This window comes from Hyaena hyaena, unplaced genomic scaffold (genome assembly GCF_003009895.1).
Source record: "Hyaena hyaena isolate Hyena2069 unplaced genomic scaffold, ASM300989v1 scaffold_110, whole genome shotgun sequence".
NCBI lineage: Eukaryota > Metazoa > Chordata > Mammalia > Carnivora > Hyaenidae > Hyaena > Hyaena hyaena.
The window spans coordinates 383,929-396,240 of record NW_024080742.1 but is presented as its reverse complement, the minus strand read 5'-3'; the positions used below and the strand labels follow the sequence as shown (position 1 = coordinate 396,240).

The window sequence follows — 12,312 nt, the reverse complement described above, 5'->3', positions numbered from 1 at the left end:
ACATGCTAGGAGAAAATACTACAAAACATATAACCGACAGAGAGACTGTATTCGGAATATGCAAATAACTTTGCATCGCAGTGGGATAACAAACAACCCAATTAAAAACGGGCAAAAATTTGAACAGATACTACATCAAAGACCATGCATGGATAGCAAATAAGCAGATTGAAAAAAAAAAAAAAAGCTCAATATCATTCATTAATTATTAGAGAAAGGCAAATAAAAACCACCATTGCACGTCTACCAGAAAGACTGAAATTCGGAAGGTTGACCACACCAAGTGTTGGTGAGTAGGTGGAGCAATTGGAATGAAACATGTTGCTGGTAGAAACGTCAGACGGTAAAACTGCTTTGGAAAGCAGTTTAGCAGCTTCGAAAAAAGTTGACGAAACAGCTGCCATATGACCCTACCATCCCGCTCCTGGGTATTTACCCAAGAAAAATGAAAACGGGGGTCTACGGCCAGACTTGATGCAAATGTTCACAGCAGTTTTGTCTACAATCAGGGCCTGTACAAGGTCAAGAGTGGAACGTGTGTACAGACCTGAGAGGGGGCATCTCCTTGACTGTCGTGCACAAGGTGCCTCATTCTGTCACCCTCGTCTGGCTCCTGTTTAAAATCATCAACCCAACGTCCATCAACGGAAACTGGATGGAGAAACTGTGGTATGTCCATAAAATGAGATACTATTCAATGCTCTCTTTGGCAGCACGTATAGTAAAATTGGAATGAAACGGAGAAAATTGGCATAGCCCCTGTATAAGCAGGACACTCACATTTTTGAAGCATTCCAGATTTTTATAAAATGAGTACGTACTGAAAATATAATGTACAGCCTGGTGCCTGTAGTTAATAACACGGTATTGCATATTTGAAATTTGCTAAGGGAGTAGATCTTAAAAATTCTCACCACAAGGAAAAAAATTGTAACTCCGTGTGGTGATGGATGTTAACTAGACTTACCTGGATCATTTTGCAATATATACAATTATATACAAGTATATTATACACGTGCAATGAATATGTCATTTGTAAATTATATCAATAAAAAAGGAAAATAAATACCATTTGGCAATAAAAAGGAATGAACTATTGATTCTGACAACACATGGGTCAATCTTAAAATAATTACTGTGAGTGAAAGAAGTTAGGCAAAAAGAATACGTATTATATGATTCCATTTATACAAAAAACTCTAGATTATATAGATCTAATTATAGTGACAAAAAGGTCAGTAGTTGCCTGGAAACTGGGGATCAGGGAGGCGGTGAGTGCATGGGGACAAAGCAAGGAAGTGTCTGGGTGACAGGGTATGTTCACGTCTTGATTGTACTGATGACTTCACATTTGTATACATGTGTCCAAATTTATCACACTTTACCCTTTCATCTGTGCAGCTCATCTATGTCAGTTATATTTCAACAAAGCTACTAAAAATAAAATGAGGCACAATAAGAATTTAAGACATGAGTCCTTCTTGGATCCTGATTGGGAAAATAAGAAACTTTAGAAATAATTGGGAGTCTTAGAATCTGGACTGGATAGTGAATATATTAGGAGATTAGTAGTACTCTTCTTAGGTATAGTAATGATATCGTTGACATGTAAGGAAATACATGAATTCTTAAGAGAATCATGCTGGCATAGTTAGGGGTAAGATGATCTACAGCTTATTGCAAATAGCCTGGCAAAAGCAAAATAAGAAGAAAAACCACACACACAGAAAAACAGAAGACAATAGAAAAATAAATAGATAAAGCAGATATGGCAAAAATATCAAGACTGTTGAATCTAAGTGTCAGTACATGGGAGTTCATTATACTATTTTTTCAGCAATTTTGTATGTTTGATAATTTTGTCATTAAAACATTGGAAAAACTTACCAAGTAGATTAGAAAAATAATCAAATTATACAAGATAAAACATAATTGAGTTATCAAACTCAATGGATAGGTTTAACTGAAGACATAGCAGAAGATACAATTGGTCAACTGCAAAATAAGTCTTAAAATGCGGGACATCCAAGATGCGGGACAGAGAAAAAGAGAAAATATGAAAGGAAAATTAAGGAAAATGGAGCATGAGAAGGCCTATTGTAAGTCTGGCTGGAACTCCAAGACCAAGAAAAAGAATGGAGCTAGGGCCATCTTTGTAGAAATAATCCCTGAGAATTCCTAGTGAACGTCTGAATGTATAGTGAAAAGAATTCACACTTAGGCACACCTTAATAAAAACGCAGGGCACCAATGGCTGAGAGAAGGTCACAGAAGCTTCCAGTGGGGGGCAGGAGGGATGATGTGCAAAAGACAGAAGACTCATAACTGACTCTCCATCACTTAACAACCGAAGCTAAGCTAAAAGTGGAATACTTTCAGTGGATTGAAAGAATTGTTCAACTAGAATTATTTAACAAGAAAAAGTTACAAAAGAATGAAAACAAAATAAAGACATTTTCAGATAAACAAAAAATGCTAAGGGTTGCTAGTCGTATTCTCTAAGTGAAATTGTAAAGTGTGTACATGAGACAGAGACAGGAGATGAAGTCTGGAGGCATAAGGAGGAATGTAGAGGACAAAAATTTGGAATATATGTAAGTAATATACACAAATTAGACTAAATAAAACAATTAATTTCTTCTGCATTTTAGAGTAGAATTAAAACACCAAAAAACAAATAGTATATGAATTAGGAGAAGAGTAAAGATGTTGATTAACATTCTACTAGATGTTGATTACGTTCTACTTTCATCAGCATCATCTTGAAGTTTCTAGGTTACCCTTAACAGAACAGAGAATAATTTTCAAACTAGCAAAAGGGAGAAAAGCAGAGTGAGAAAAAAATGTCAGTCCAAAAAAAGGCGAGAAAGTATAGGGAAGTAAACTTAGCTGACATGGAACAAATTGAAAGCAAAAAATATTTTCATCCTGTATTAAAAACAAACAAACACCTCAACACCAGAAGGCAAGGGCAAGAATAGTCATAGCAGTGTGTTCATAAAAACAGCAAACAGAAAAGCAACTTGATGTTACCCCAAAGTCTGCCAACAATGGACTGAATGAATAAACGCTGGCATAGTCTTACAAGATGCTGTCCAACAGTGAAAATAAATGAACTCCAGCTATACACATCAGTGCTGATGAATCTCACAAACCCAATATGAGCAAAGACACAAGCCACAGAAGAATCTGGAAAATATTTAAGAGACAGTAGAAAAGCTGGATCAGCTGACTAACAGATTGATTTAAAGCCATCTGAAAAGACTGTACAGTCATCAAGGCAAGGGGATGGTTGCCATGGCGTCAGGAGAGCAGATGCCTGAAGAAGAGGACACCTCCAGGGAGGAGCAGCTGGGTCTTGCAGGCTGCCTGTCCTGTTCTCTGGCTGTGCCTTGTGTGGTGGTGCTGGGGAGCATACGTTTTATGTCCCCCTTTTTTGTGTCTCTCTAGCTATCAATTTAAAAATGAGATGGAATAAAAGAGCAGCCTTCCATGGAACCCTCTGAGACATCTAGGAGGATGAGTCTAGAGATCTAACCTACATACAACCTCCCAAGACTGAATCCTGAAGAAACATAAAATTCCAAGAGACCAATGAATAAGAGATTAAATCTAAAAAAAGAAAAACAAGGTCTCCCATCAAAGGTGGGGAACCTGGATGGCTCACTTGGTTGAGAGTCTGACTCTTAATTTTGGCCTCGGTCATGATATCATGGTTATGAGATTGAACTCTGTGTCAGGCTCCATACTGGGCGTGGAGTCTTTTTGGGATTCTCTCTCTCTCCCTCTGCCCCTTTCCGGCTCTCTCTCAAAAATTCTCCCACCAAAGAAAAGCCCAGTAAAAGATTGTTTCACCAGTGAATTCTACCAAACATTAACAAATAACACCAATCTTTCTCAAACTCTTTCAAAAAACTGAAGAGAGGGAATAGTCTTAAACTCATTTTATGAGGCCAGGGTACCCAGATACCAAAGCCAGGGAAGGATACTACAAGAAAACAAAACTACAGGCCAATATCCCTGATGAATGTAAATGCAAACACTTTCAATAAAGTACTAGCAAACTGAATTCAGCACATTAAAAGAATTACACACCATAATAAAATGTAATTTATCCTTGGAAAGCAATACAAATTAATGTGAGACACCACATTAACAGATAAAAGATTCATGTTCATCTCAGTAGATAAAGAAAAAGTGCTTGACAAAACTCAACATCCTTTTGTGATAAAAGCTCTCAATAAATTGGGTACGGAAAGAATGTACCTTAGCATAATAAAGGCCATATATGACAAACCCACAGCTAACCCTGTACTCAGTGGTGAAATGTTCAAAGCTTTCCCTCTAAGATCAGGAATAAGACCAGGGTGTCCACTCTCAGCGCTCCTATTCATCATTGCTGGAAGTCCTCGCCAGAGCAATTAGGCAAGAAAAAGATATAAAAGGCATCCAAATCATAGGGGAAGAAGTTAGATTGCCTCTGTTCACAGATATGTTGTGTATGCATACGGATGGTAAGAAAAGAAACAGTCCTGGGAAACTACGTAGGGACACAGGAATAGGGATACAGCTGTTTTTTATGGATAAGTAAGAATCTTGTTACTAATCCTGTCTACTTCTTGGGCTAAGAAACCTGGAGTTCAATTTCCTACTCACCTTTTAGAACTACATAGGACTTTCTTAGGCACTTACTCCCTTTGATTTCCTACTTTCTTCCTTTCTCCTAATTTCCTCCTTTGTATTTTCCTGTGCTTCAAATCCTCTTTGGAACAAAGTAGGTATGCATTTACACACATCATCATCATCCAAATTGATTTACAAATTCTTATGATCTGCCTTCTCAGCCTTATACCTATGCTAGCCCTGATATACATGTTAATACTGTCATATTTTGTTTCACCTTAGGTGTATTTCTGCTTTGATGCAACTGTGTACGTGGGATGAACCTGTGAGATTTGGTTTGCACCTTGGACTTGCTAACAGGCTATGTTCCCTTGATCAAATCACTTAACGCCTCTGAGCCTCAGCATCACCTGTAAGATGGTACTTGCAGGATTATGTAAAACACTAAAATGTTAAAAACTGCAGATGTTATTAAGTTCCATTTGCCATTCACTGGCTGGCTGATGTTGGTTAGATAAACTCTCTGAGCTGGTTTCTTCTCAAATAGGATTACCTGCTTTGTTTTTGCAGGATTTGGATGAATATATGTAAACAAAAGTGGACATATACAAGGCACGTGGCAAAAGACTCTTCAGGGTTTTTTTCTTTCCCTTTTTTACCCTGTCGCCTCTCCCTGGGAAGCCCTTTCTTACCATCTCTGTTAGGATGCAGCCATTCACAAGTTTAAGAGCATCTTTCCTGTTTCCTTTCCTAACCGTAACTTACCTTGTCCTTCTGAAGTTCCTCCATTGGCTTTTAAACCTCCGTCTTTAGTCTTTCTTGCTCCATGGCTCCCCGTTTTTTGGGGGCGGATTGTTTTCTCTTTGCATTCTCATAATACCTTGCATGCAGTTGATCATTACTTGCAGATTTTCCCGAGGACACTAAGACTCTGAGGCTACTCTCTGCGGCATGATGGCTCCCTGTGTGATCAGGTCACCTCACTGGTCCTGTTACAGGGTCAGAATTTTATGCACGTTAGTATGAGCAGCAGCAGAAGTAAAAGGTCATCACATCTGAAACTACATTTTATTGCATTACACCAGACGACAGGCACATTAGTGACGTCTGGGGAGGTCTTGTCTGCCCAGGTCCCCTGGTTTGTGAGTTCAGGTTCCCAGGACTTCGGCCCACAGAGTGCGGGAGGGGGCAGGGGAGGCCGTCCCGCGGGACCCCGGAGGATGACGCCACGCCGTGTTCCCTGCAATTAGGTGACACACGTAAACGTACAGGAGCACGTATGGGGCACCTGGCACATCCTTGTCGTTTTCCTTGTGGGTTTCGTCCACCAGGAAAGCTTTCTCACACCTGTGCCACTTCAGAGGGCACCTCCCCCGTTCTCCTGACGGCGGTCCAGGCTGCGGACTGCGGCTGGACACACACTGGAATGCGCGCCCCCCTCAGGCCAGACGTGGGGACAGCGGGTGACCGAGGGTGACCACAGCCCGCTCCCCTCCGACCGAGACTGACGGTGACCATGGCGCCCAGCCCCCCTCAGGCCATTGGGAAGGAGTGACCGCGGCCCTTCCGCTCCCCCAGGCCGGCCGTCGGGACCTAGGGAGAGGACGGCGACCACATGCCGCTCCCCGCCGAGCAGGCCCGAGGGTGACCCAGCGTGACTGCGGCCCGCCTGCCCTGTCAGACTGTAGGGACCCAGGGCGACTGAGGCGGGACCAAAGTGACCGACGGTGACAACGGCTGTCGGAGGCAGCGGCCGCCAGGCGACCGCGGCCCGAAGGCCCTCTGTCCGCACCAGGCCCGAACGGCGGACCGCGCATGCGCAAGGCGCCGCTCCCCGCCCCCACCGCGCGCCCGCGCCCAACGCCCCTAACGCGGCCTGCCGGGCCATGGAACCCGCCGAAGTTGGCTCGGTTCTAGCTCTCCCGTTCGCTCACTCGGGCGCCTTCCCCCCGTGAGGCCCGCGGGCGCTCAGACAGGGCTCGGCGGCCGCCCGCCCTCCCCGGCCGCTCCGCCCGCTCAGCCCGCCTCCGCCGCTCGGCCGGGCGCGCGCCGCGTCCCCGCGGCCGGTCCCCGCGCGTGCGCGCTCCGCCGAGTGTATGTGTGTGAGTGTGTGTGCGGCCGAGGGGTGGTCCGCCGCCGCCGCCGCCGCCGCCGCCGACGATGCCGCGGGGCCGCCCCCCGAAGCCCAAGGAGAGCAAGGCGCGCGGCGACACCGGTAAGCGGCCCCGGCCCGGCCGGCCGCGCTGTGCCGCTCCGCGCGAATATAGTCCCCGGATGCGGCGCGAAGGGCGCCGGGAGCGGCCCGGGGGCGGCGGGGCCGGGGGCGGCGAGTGGGGCCGGGGCCGGGGCCCGCCGCCGCCGCGCCCGCCGCCTCCACAGCCGCCGCCGCCCGAGTGCGGGCCGCAGGGCGCGGGCGGAATGATACCGGCGCGGCGCGGCGGGCCCCTCCGCCGGGCTGGGCCTACTTTCCTGGGCCGGGCGGGCGGCGGCGGCGGGGCCGGGGGCGAGGTGCGCGCCGCCGCCGCCGCCCTCCCCCCTCCCCCCCCCCCCCCTACTTTCCTGGGCCGGGCGGGCGGCGGCGGCGGGGCCGGGGGCGAGGTGCGCGCCGCCGCCGCCGCCCTCCTCCCTCCCCCTCCTCCCCCTCCTCCTCCCCCGGCCGCCCTCCTCCCCTGCCGTCCTCCGCCCGCGGGGATCCGGCCTCCCCGGCCCGCCCGCCGCCCAGCCCGGCGTTCCCGGGCGGCCGGCCTGAAAGAGGCGCCGTCCGCGGGCGGGTCGCGGGGACGCCGGGCCCCGCCGCCATCTCCGAGGCCCCGCGTAGCGTGGGCGGACGGCAGGGCCCGCCCTCCCCGTGGGCCTGAGGGCGCGGCGGCCCTGCCGCCCCGGAGCGCCGAGTGCGCGCTCGCTGCGCGGCCCCGGCGGGGAGGCCCCGGGGAGGCCCTCGAGCGCGCGGTCCGGGGGGGTCGGGCCTGAGGGACCCCTGAGGGGACCCGGCCCGGGGCCTGGAGGCCGGGGGTGGGGGCGGGGGACCGGCAGGGCCCGGGGGCACTGGGGGCACCGGGGGCGGGTCGTAGAGGGGGCTGTGCGGACGTAGGGACGCGCTCCCGGGGCTCGTACCTGTCGCTAGGTGGTCCCGAGCCCGGCGGCCCGGCGGCCCCTTCCCGGAGGAGGGTAAACGGGGACCCGCTCAGGGGCTGGTGCGCGCACCACGCGCTGGTTTTCAGAACGGAGAAAGGCCGTTCTGGAAACTGCAGCTCGATGGTGTGTGATTTTGCTCTTCATCGCACGTAGGGAGAGAGCGGTAGAGACCAGCGAGTCGTGTCAACGTACTGACGGGACGTCCCTGGCTGGACGCTCTTACTGCTCGTCTCCTAGTGCGTCCGGTTAGGACCGGCGCGCGACCCGGCGCCCAGACCGAGCGCGAGGCCGCCCCTCACCAGGCTTGTAGGGGCCCTGGGGCGCGCGCTGGGGAACCGTCCGGGGTGCAGGCCTGCGGCCGGGCAGTAGCTGCTCAGGGTCTTGACCAGCGCCTCTTGGCGTCTGGAAGGACCTCAGGGCTTGGCTTTGGCTTTAATTCCTTCAGTGGTTTTACTTTTGTTAAGGTGCCCAAAATAATATGAGGTGCTGGAAAGAAGGCCTGGGGGAGAGAATGTAAAATTGGTCTGGAAACCGGGCCCCCCAGTCCCTCCCGTCGTCCTCAAGGGCATCACCGTTCACCTGCGTTTTCAAGCCCCAGACCTAAGAATTCTCTCTCTCATCCCCCAAGACGGTTCGTAATTAAGTCTCGTAGCGTCTCCCTCAGAAGTGTATTTGCAGTGAGCCCCACCCTTCCGCGTGCTGTGTCCTTGGCTCCCGGTGGACTTGAGGCCCAGGTAGGCTGGCCCCCTCAGAAGCCCATCACCAGTCCCTGGGGGAGCTCTTTAAAATGCACATCAAATGGCCACACCCTGAGTAAAACTCTTCAAAGGATTTCTCTTAAGTAAAATCCACATTCCTGCAGGATCCTAGTTGATCTGGCCTTTGTCTAGGGCTCATTGCCCCCTTCCTACTGTAGCATTCAGTTCCTCGCTTGTTCCTCGCGGATATTCTGAGAATCCGCCTCCTCGACTCCGTCCTTAGGTCTCAGGGCGGCAGCTTCCTAAAAAAGGCCTCCCTCAAACCTGTCTGCAATAATAACTTCACGTTCCACCAGGCTTTTTCTGCCTCAGTGGTTCTCAGAGTGTGGTCCGTGGACCCTTGGAGTTCCTGGAGACACTTTGGGGGCTCCGCAAGGTAAATCTTTTCATAGCCATACTATTTGGTTTCCTCACTTGGTGAACATTTGCACTGATTGTACAAACATGATTGGGGTAAAATTGCTGATGCCTTTGCACGAGTCAAGGCAGTGGTGGCACCAAACTGTGAAGCTGCGTTAACTTCATGCATTTCTCTCAAAAAACAACATAGTCAATCGGTCACAGTAAAATAATTTGCAGGAAAATGAAACACAACATATTGATTGCAACAGAGAGAATGCCGAAGTAGATAGGAAGATCCACTTGTTTTTTCAGACATTAAAGAGATTTCCAAAAGTGAAAACTCTTTACTGTGTTTTTAAAGAATATACTTTTTAAAAAAGTATGTATTTGCATTAATATACGATAGATCTTTGTTTTTAAATGAAGAACTATTTTACTTTTTTTAAAGTGTTTTTATTTTGTAGAGAGAGAGAGATTGAGCAGGGGAGGGGCAGAGAAGGCTGGGGATAGGTAATCCGACGCAGGCTCCCAGGTTCTGAGCTGTCAGCAAAGAGCCTGACATGGGGCTGGAACTCATGAACTGTGTGATCATGACCTGAGCGGAAGGTGGACACTTGACAGGCTGAGCCACCCAGGCGCCCCAAGAACTATTTTAAGAAGTGCTCAGTCTTAGTAGGGCAAATAATGATATAATCTCTATAAACTTAAGGTTGTTGGAATCCTCGGTAATAATTAAGAACATCAAAAGATACCGAGTTCAAAATATTTGAGGATTGTTGCTCCGTCATTTAACTCTGCTAATAATATTCCTCATTACCCGAATTACCTTGTTTTCTGTGTTACCATTATGAGATTTATTTCTAAGGAGAACGTGGAAGATTGGTGGGGATTTTTACAGATGTAGGAAATGTAGCTCAGAGAGGTGAAGTGATTCGGAAGGTTTACCTGGCTGGTCAGCAGCATGGCGGGGCTTTGAATCCACATTGGACCAGATAGTGCGTTTCATTGTTTCACCTTGATAAATATAAGGCCCTACGTATGGGTTAATTTACTCAACAAATATTTTAAAGCACTTCCTGTCGCTGTGCTAGAGGCTGGGTTGCAAAGTTCAACAACAGAGATGTGACCTCTGCCTTGGCTCTTTGGGACCCTGTGCCCTGAAGGTGACAGAGGAACACCACTTTGGGTGGCAGAGAACAGTCACTGGGAGTCTAGGATTCCCGGAGAAAATGCCATCAGAATGGAAACCTCAATAGGAGCTGGGGGTAGGCTCACCGACGAACCTTTCTCGAAATAATGATTGGCTCAGGACGAGAGTGCAGTGGGCCCCCTTTATCCGATGTGTCCATCTGTTCTGTCCTCGAAGCACATGATCCTCTCTCTGACCTGTCCTCAGAAGGTCATGGTGGCCTCACTCTGTGACCCAGTGCCTGACAGGCCTAAGGTCACTCAGCTCCCTTCATCTCGTCCTCGGGGACTGTGTCATCTTCTGTCATCACAAGAAGGGCAAGCACAGCCCAGTGAGAGAGAGGGTGACCCCACGCACACAACTTCTACGGAATGTTGGTGTGGTTGTCTACTCAATTTTTAGCTCTTGGTAATCTTGTACCGCGCCCAGTGTGTAATCTCGTACCGTGCCCAGTGTGTGCTCAACTTCATGGCAGGTGTGTAGGCGTAGAAGACCGGATGTATAGGGTTCCTCAGCCTCTGGTTTCTGGTGTCCGCAGGGGTCTTGCAGTACATCACCTGTGGGTGAGGGGGACCCCTGTAGTGAGTGAGGCTCCGCTCTGAGTGAGGGGGAGTGTTATCGAGCGCTTGCTTTGTGCCCGGCACTATCCTCGGTGTGTAAGGGTGGGTGAGAGAGGAATTTGCCTTCATCATACTTCGTTGGACTGAGCAGTAGTGACCTTGATGAATCCACGTCTTGGGATCTCGTCTGGCTTGCATTTGGTCTTTGCAGTGCACGGGGCACACTTTTTCTCCCAAGCGGTCCCGGCAGTCAGCCTGCTCACTCTCCGTCTGTTAGAGGGATGTGTGTAATGCTTCCTTCCCAGAGAGCAGGGACAGACAGGGCCTGCACCCAGTGAATCCCAAGTCCTCTGTTGCTCAGATGGCCACTCCACGTTTTACTGCCTGCATTCAGGACGTCTCCTCTTCCCGCAAGGGGACTTGACTAGTGGGAAGAGCTCAGAGCACAAAACTCAGAGTCGGGTTTTGTGTGCAGGACGGCGGGAGGGCCCGTGCCCTCAGATTTGGAGGTGACCCCTCCGCTTCAGCAGGGAGAACTAGGTACTCCTGGCGGTGACAATTAAGGGGAGACAGCTTCTGCTTCACATAAGAGCTTTCTGACAATATCAGGTGTCCGAGGATGAAAAGATTTTTTCGTAAAGGAGCACCCCTCACTCTCTGTAATTGAACTTTTTAGGTAGGCAGAAACTTGGAGTTTTTAGTATTGTGAGGAAAATGTATTAGGCAACACAAAATTTAAAGATTTTATGAGCCTGGAAACAAGTATTGAGTTAACACGGGTTCAAAATCTTGGTCTTTCTGCAATAAAGGAAAAATATTTCATTACAAGGATTTATTTAAAAAAAAAATCTTGTTGTTTGACACAAATACAGCTTGGGGGAAACCGTACTAAAGCATAATTCTTCATTAGATAAAGTCAACTCAGCAGTTTTTAAAATAATCGTTATCACATATCAGGATCTTTGTATTTTCTCTGTATGCAAAGACTGTGTTTCTCTGTGCAAGCAATTAGTGTTTTCACACCATTTTTAGCGTTAGAACTTTCTTACGCGAAGTAATACATCAAGGTCTCAGGTGGTGGTTTTCACCCCTGGCAAAACTGCAATTACCTAGGGAGATTTTAAAGATCCAGATGACCGGGCCTTGAGTCCGGTTATAGCCGAACCTGTGAGGTGGAGCCCTGGTGATCCCACTGTGTGGTCAAGGCTGGAAACCGGCGGTCTGTGGCCGAGCTGGTCAGGTTGGAGGGCACGAGACGGCCTCAGAGCCCTCTGACGTGTCGTCCCCTAACATCCCTCTGAGCTCAGTGGAAGACGGTTGCTTTCGTGGATTATAATAATTTACGTAATATAACCAGTGGCATCAACGGGTGGTGTGCCCTGGGTCTAGAAGTCAGCCGCCCCGGCTAGCGGAGCAGGGAAAGGTAGGGGCTGCCAGCTTCTGGGGGGTTCGGAGAAGTGCGGGGGTCTCGATCTGTCCGTGTGGGCGACTTCCTGCTCTGCTCCGTTTAGTGACTGCCGTGGCTTGTGGTTTTCCAAGAGGAGCCGGACGTGTAGTTCTCGGAAGGCCTGATTATTGTACTTCAGTGATGATGTTAATGGAACGGAACATCTGTATGGAAAGTGCACAGGTTTTTAAAGTGAAGACCGACCCAGAACGTTGGTGGTGTCTTTTTTTTTTTTTTTTTTTTTTTTTTTTTAATATT

The 12,312-nt window shown here is 48.9% G+C and overlaps 1 protein-coding gene, 1 long non-coding RNA gene and 1 other non-coding gene across 3 annotated transcripts in view; 2 read left to right on the top strand and 1 right to left on the bottom strand.

Annotated features, from left to right (window-relative positions):
• The first annotated feature begins 697 nt into the window (after positions 1–697).
• On the top strand, positions 698–804 carry LOC120234532. The gene has a single exon (XR_005529121.1). It is a non-coding gene; the product is annotated as a U6 spliceosomal RNA (small nuclear RNA).
• Positions 805–4,701: 3,897 nt separating this feature from the next.
• On the bottom strand, positions 4,702–6,612 carry LOC120234513. Its single transcript, XR_005529116.1, has 2 exons — positions 5,893–6,612; positions 4,702–5,612 (listed from the first exon to the last, which is right to left on the bottom strand). It is a non-coding gene; the product is annotated as an uncharacterized LOC120234513 (long non-coding RNA).
• A 118-nt stretch (positions 6,613–6,730) lies between these two features.
• The window catches only part of ZNF236 (zinc finger protein 236), a 101,289-nt gene continuing 95,707 nt past the window's right edge, over positions 6,731–12,312 (top strand). Inside the window, exon 1 of the mRNA XM_039236387.1 lies at positions 6,731–6,838. Coding sequence (XP_039092318.1) covers positions 6,784–6,838 — 55 coding nt within the window. The 5' untranslated portion in view covers positions 6,731–6,783. The remainder of the gene's footprint in view (positions 6,839–12,312) is intronic.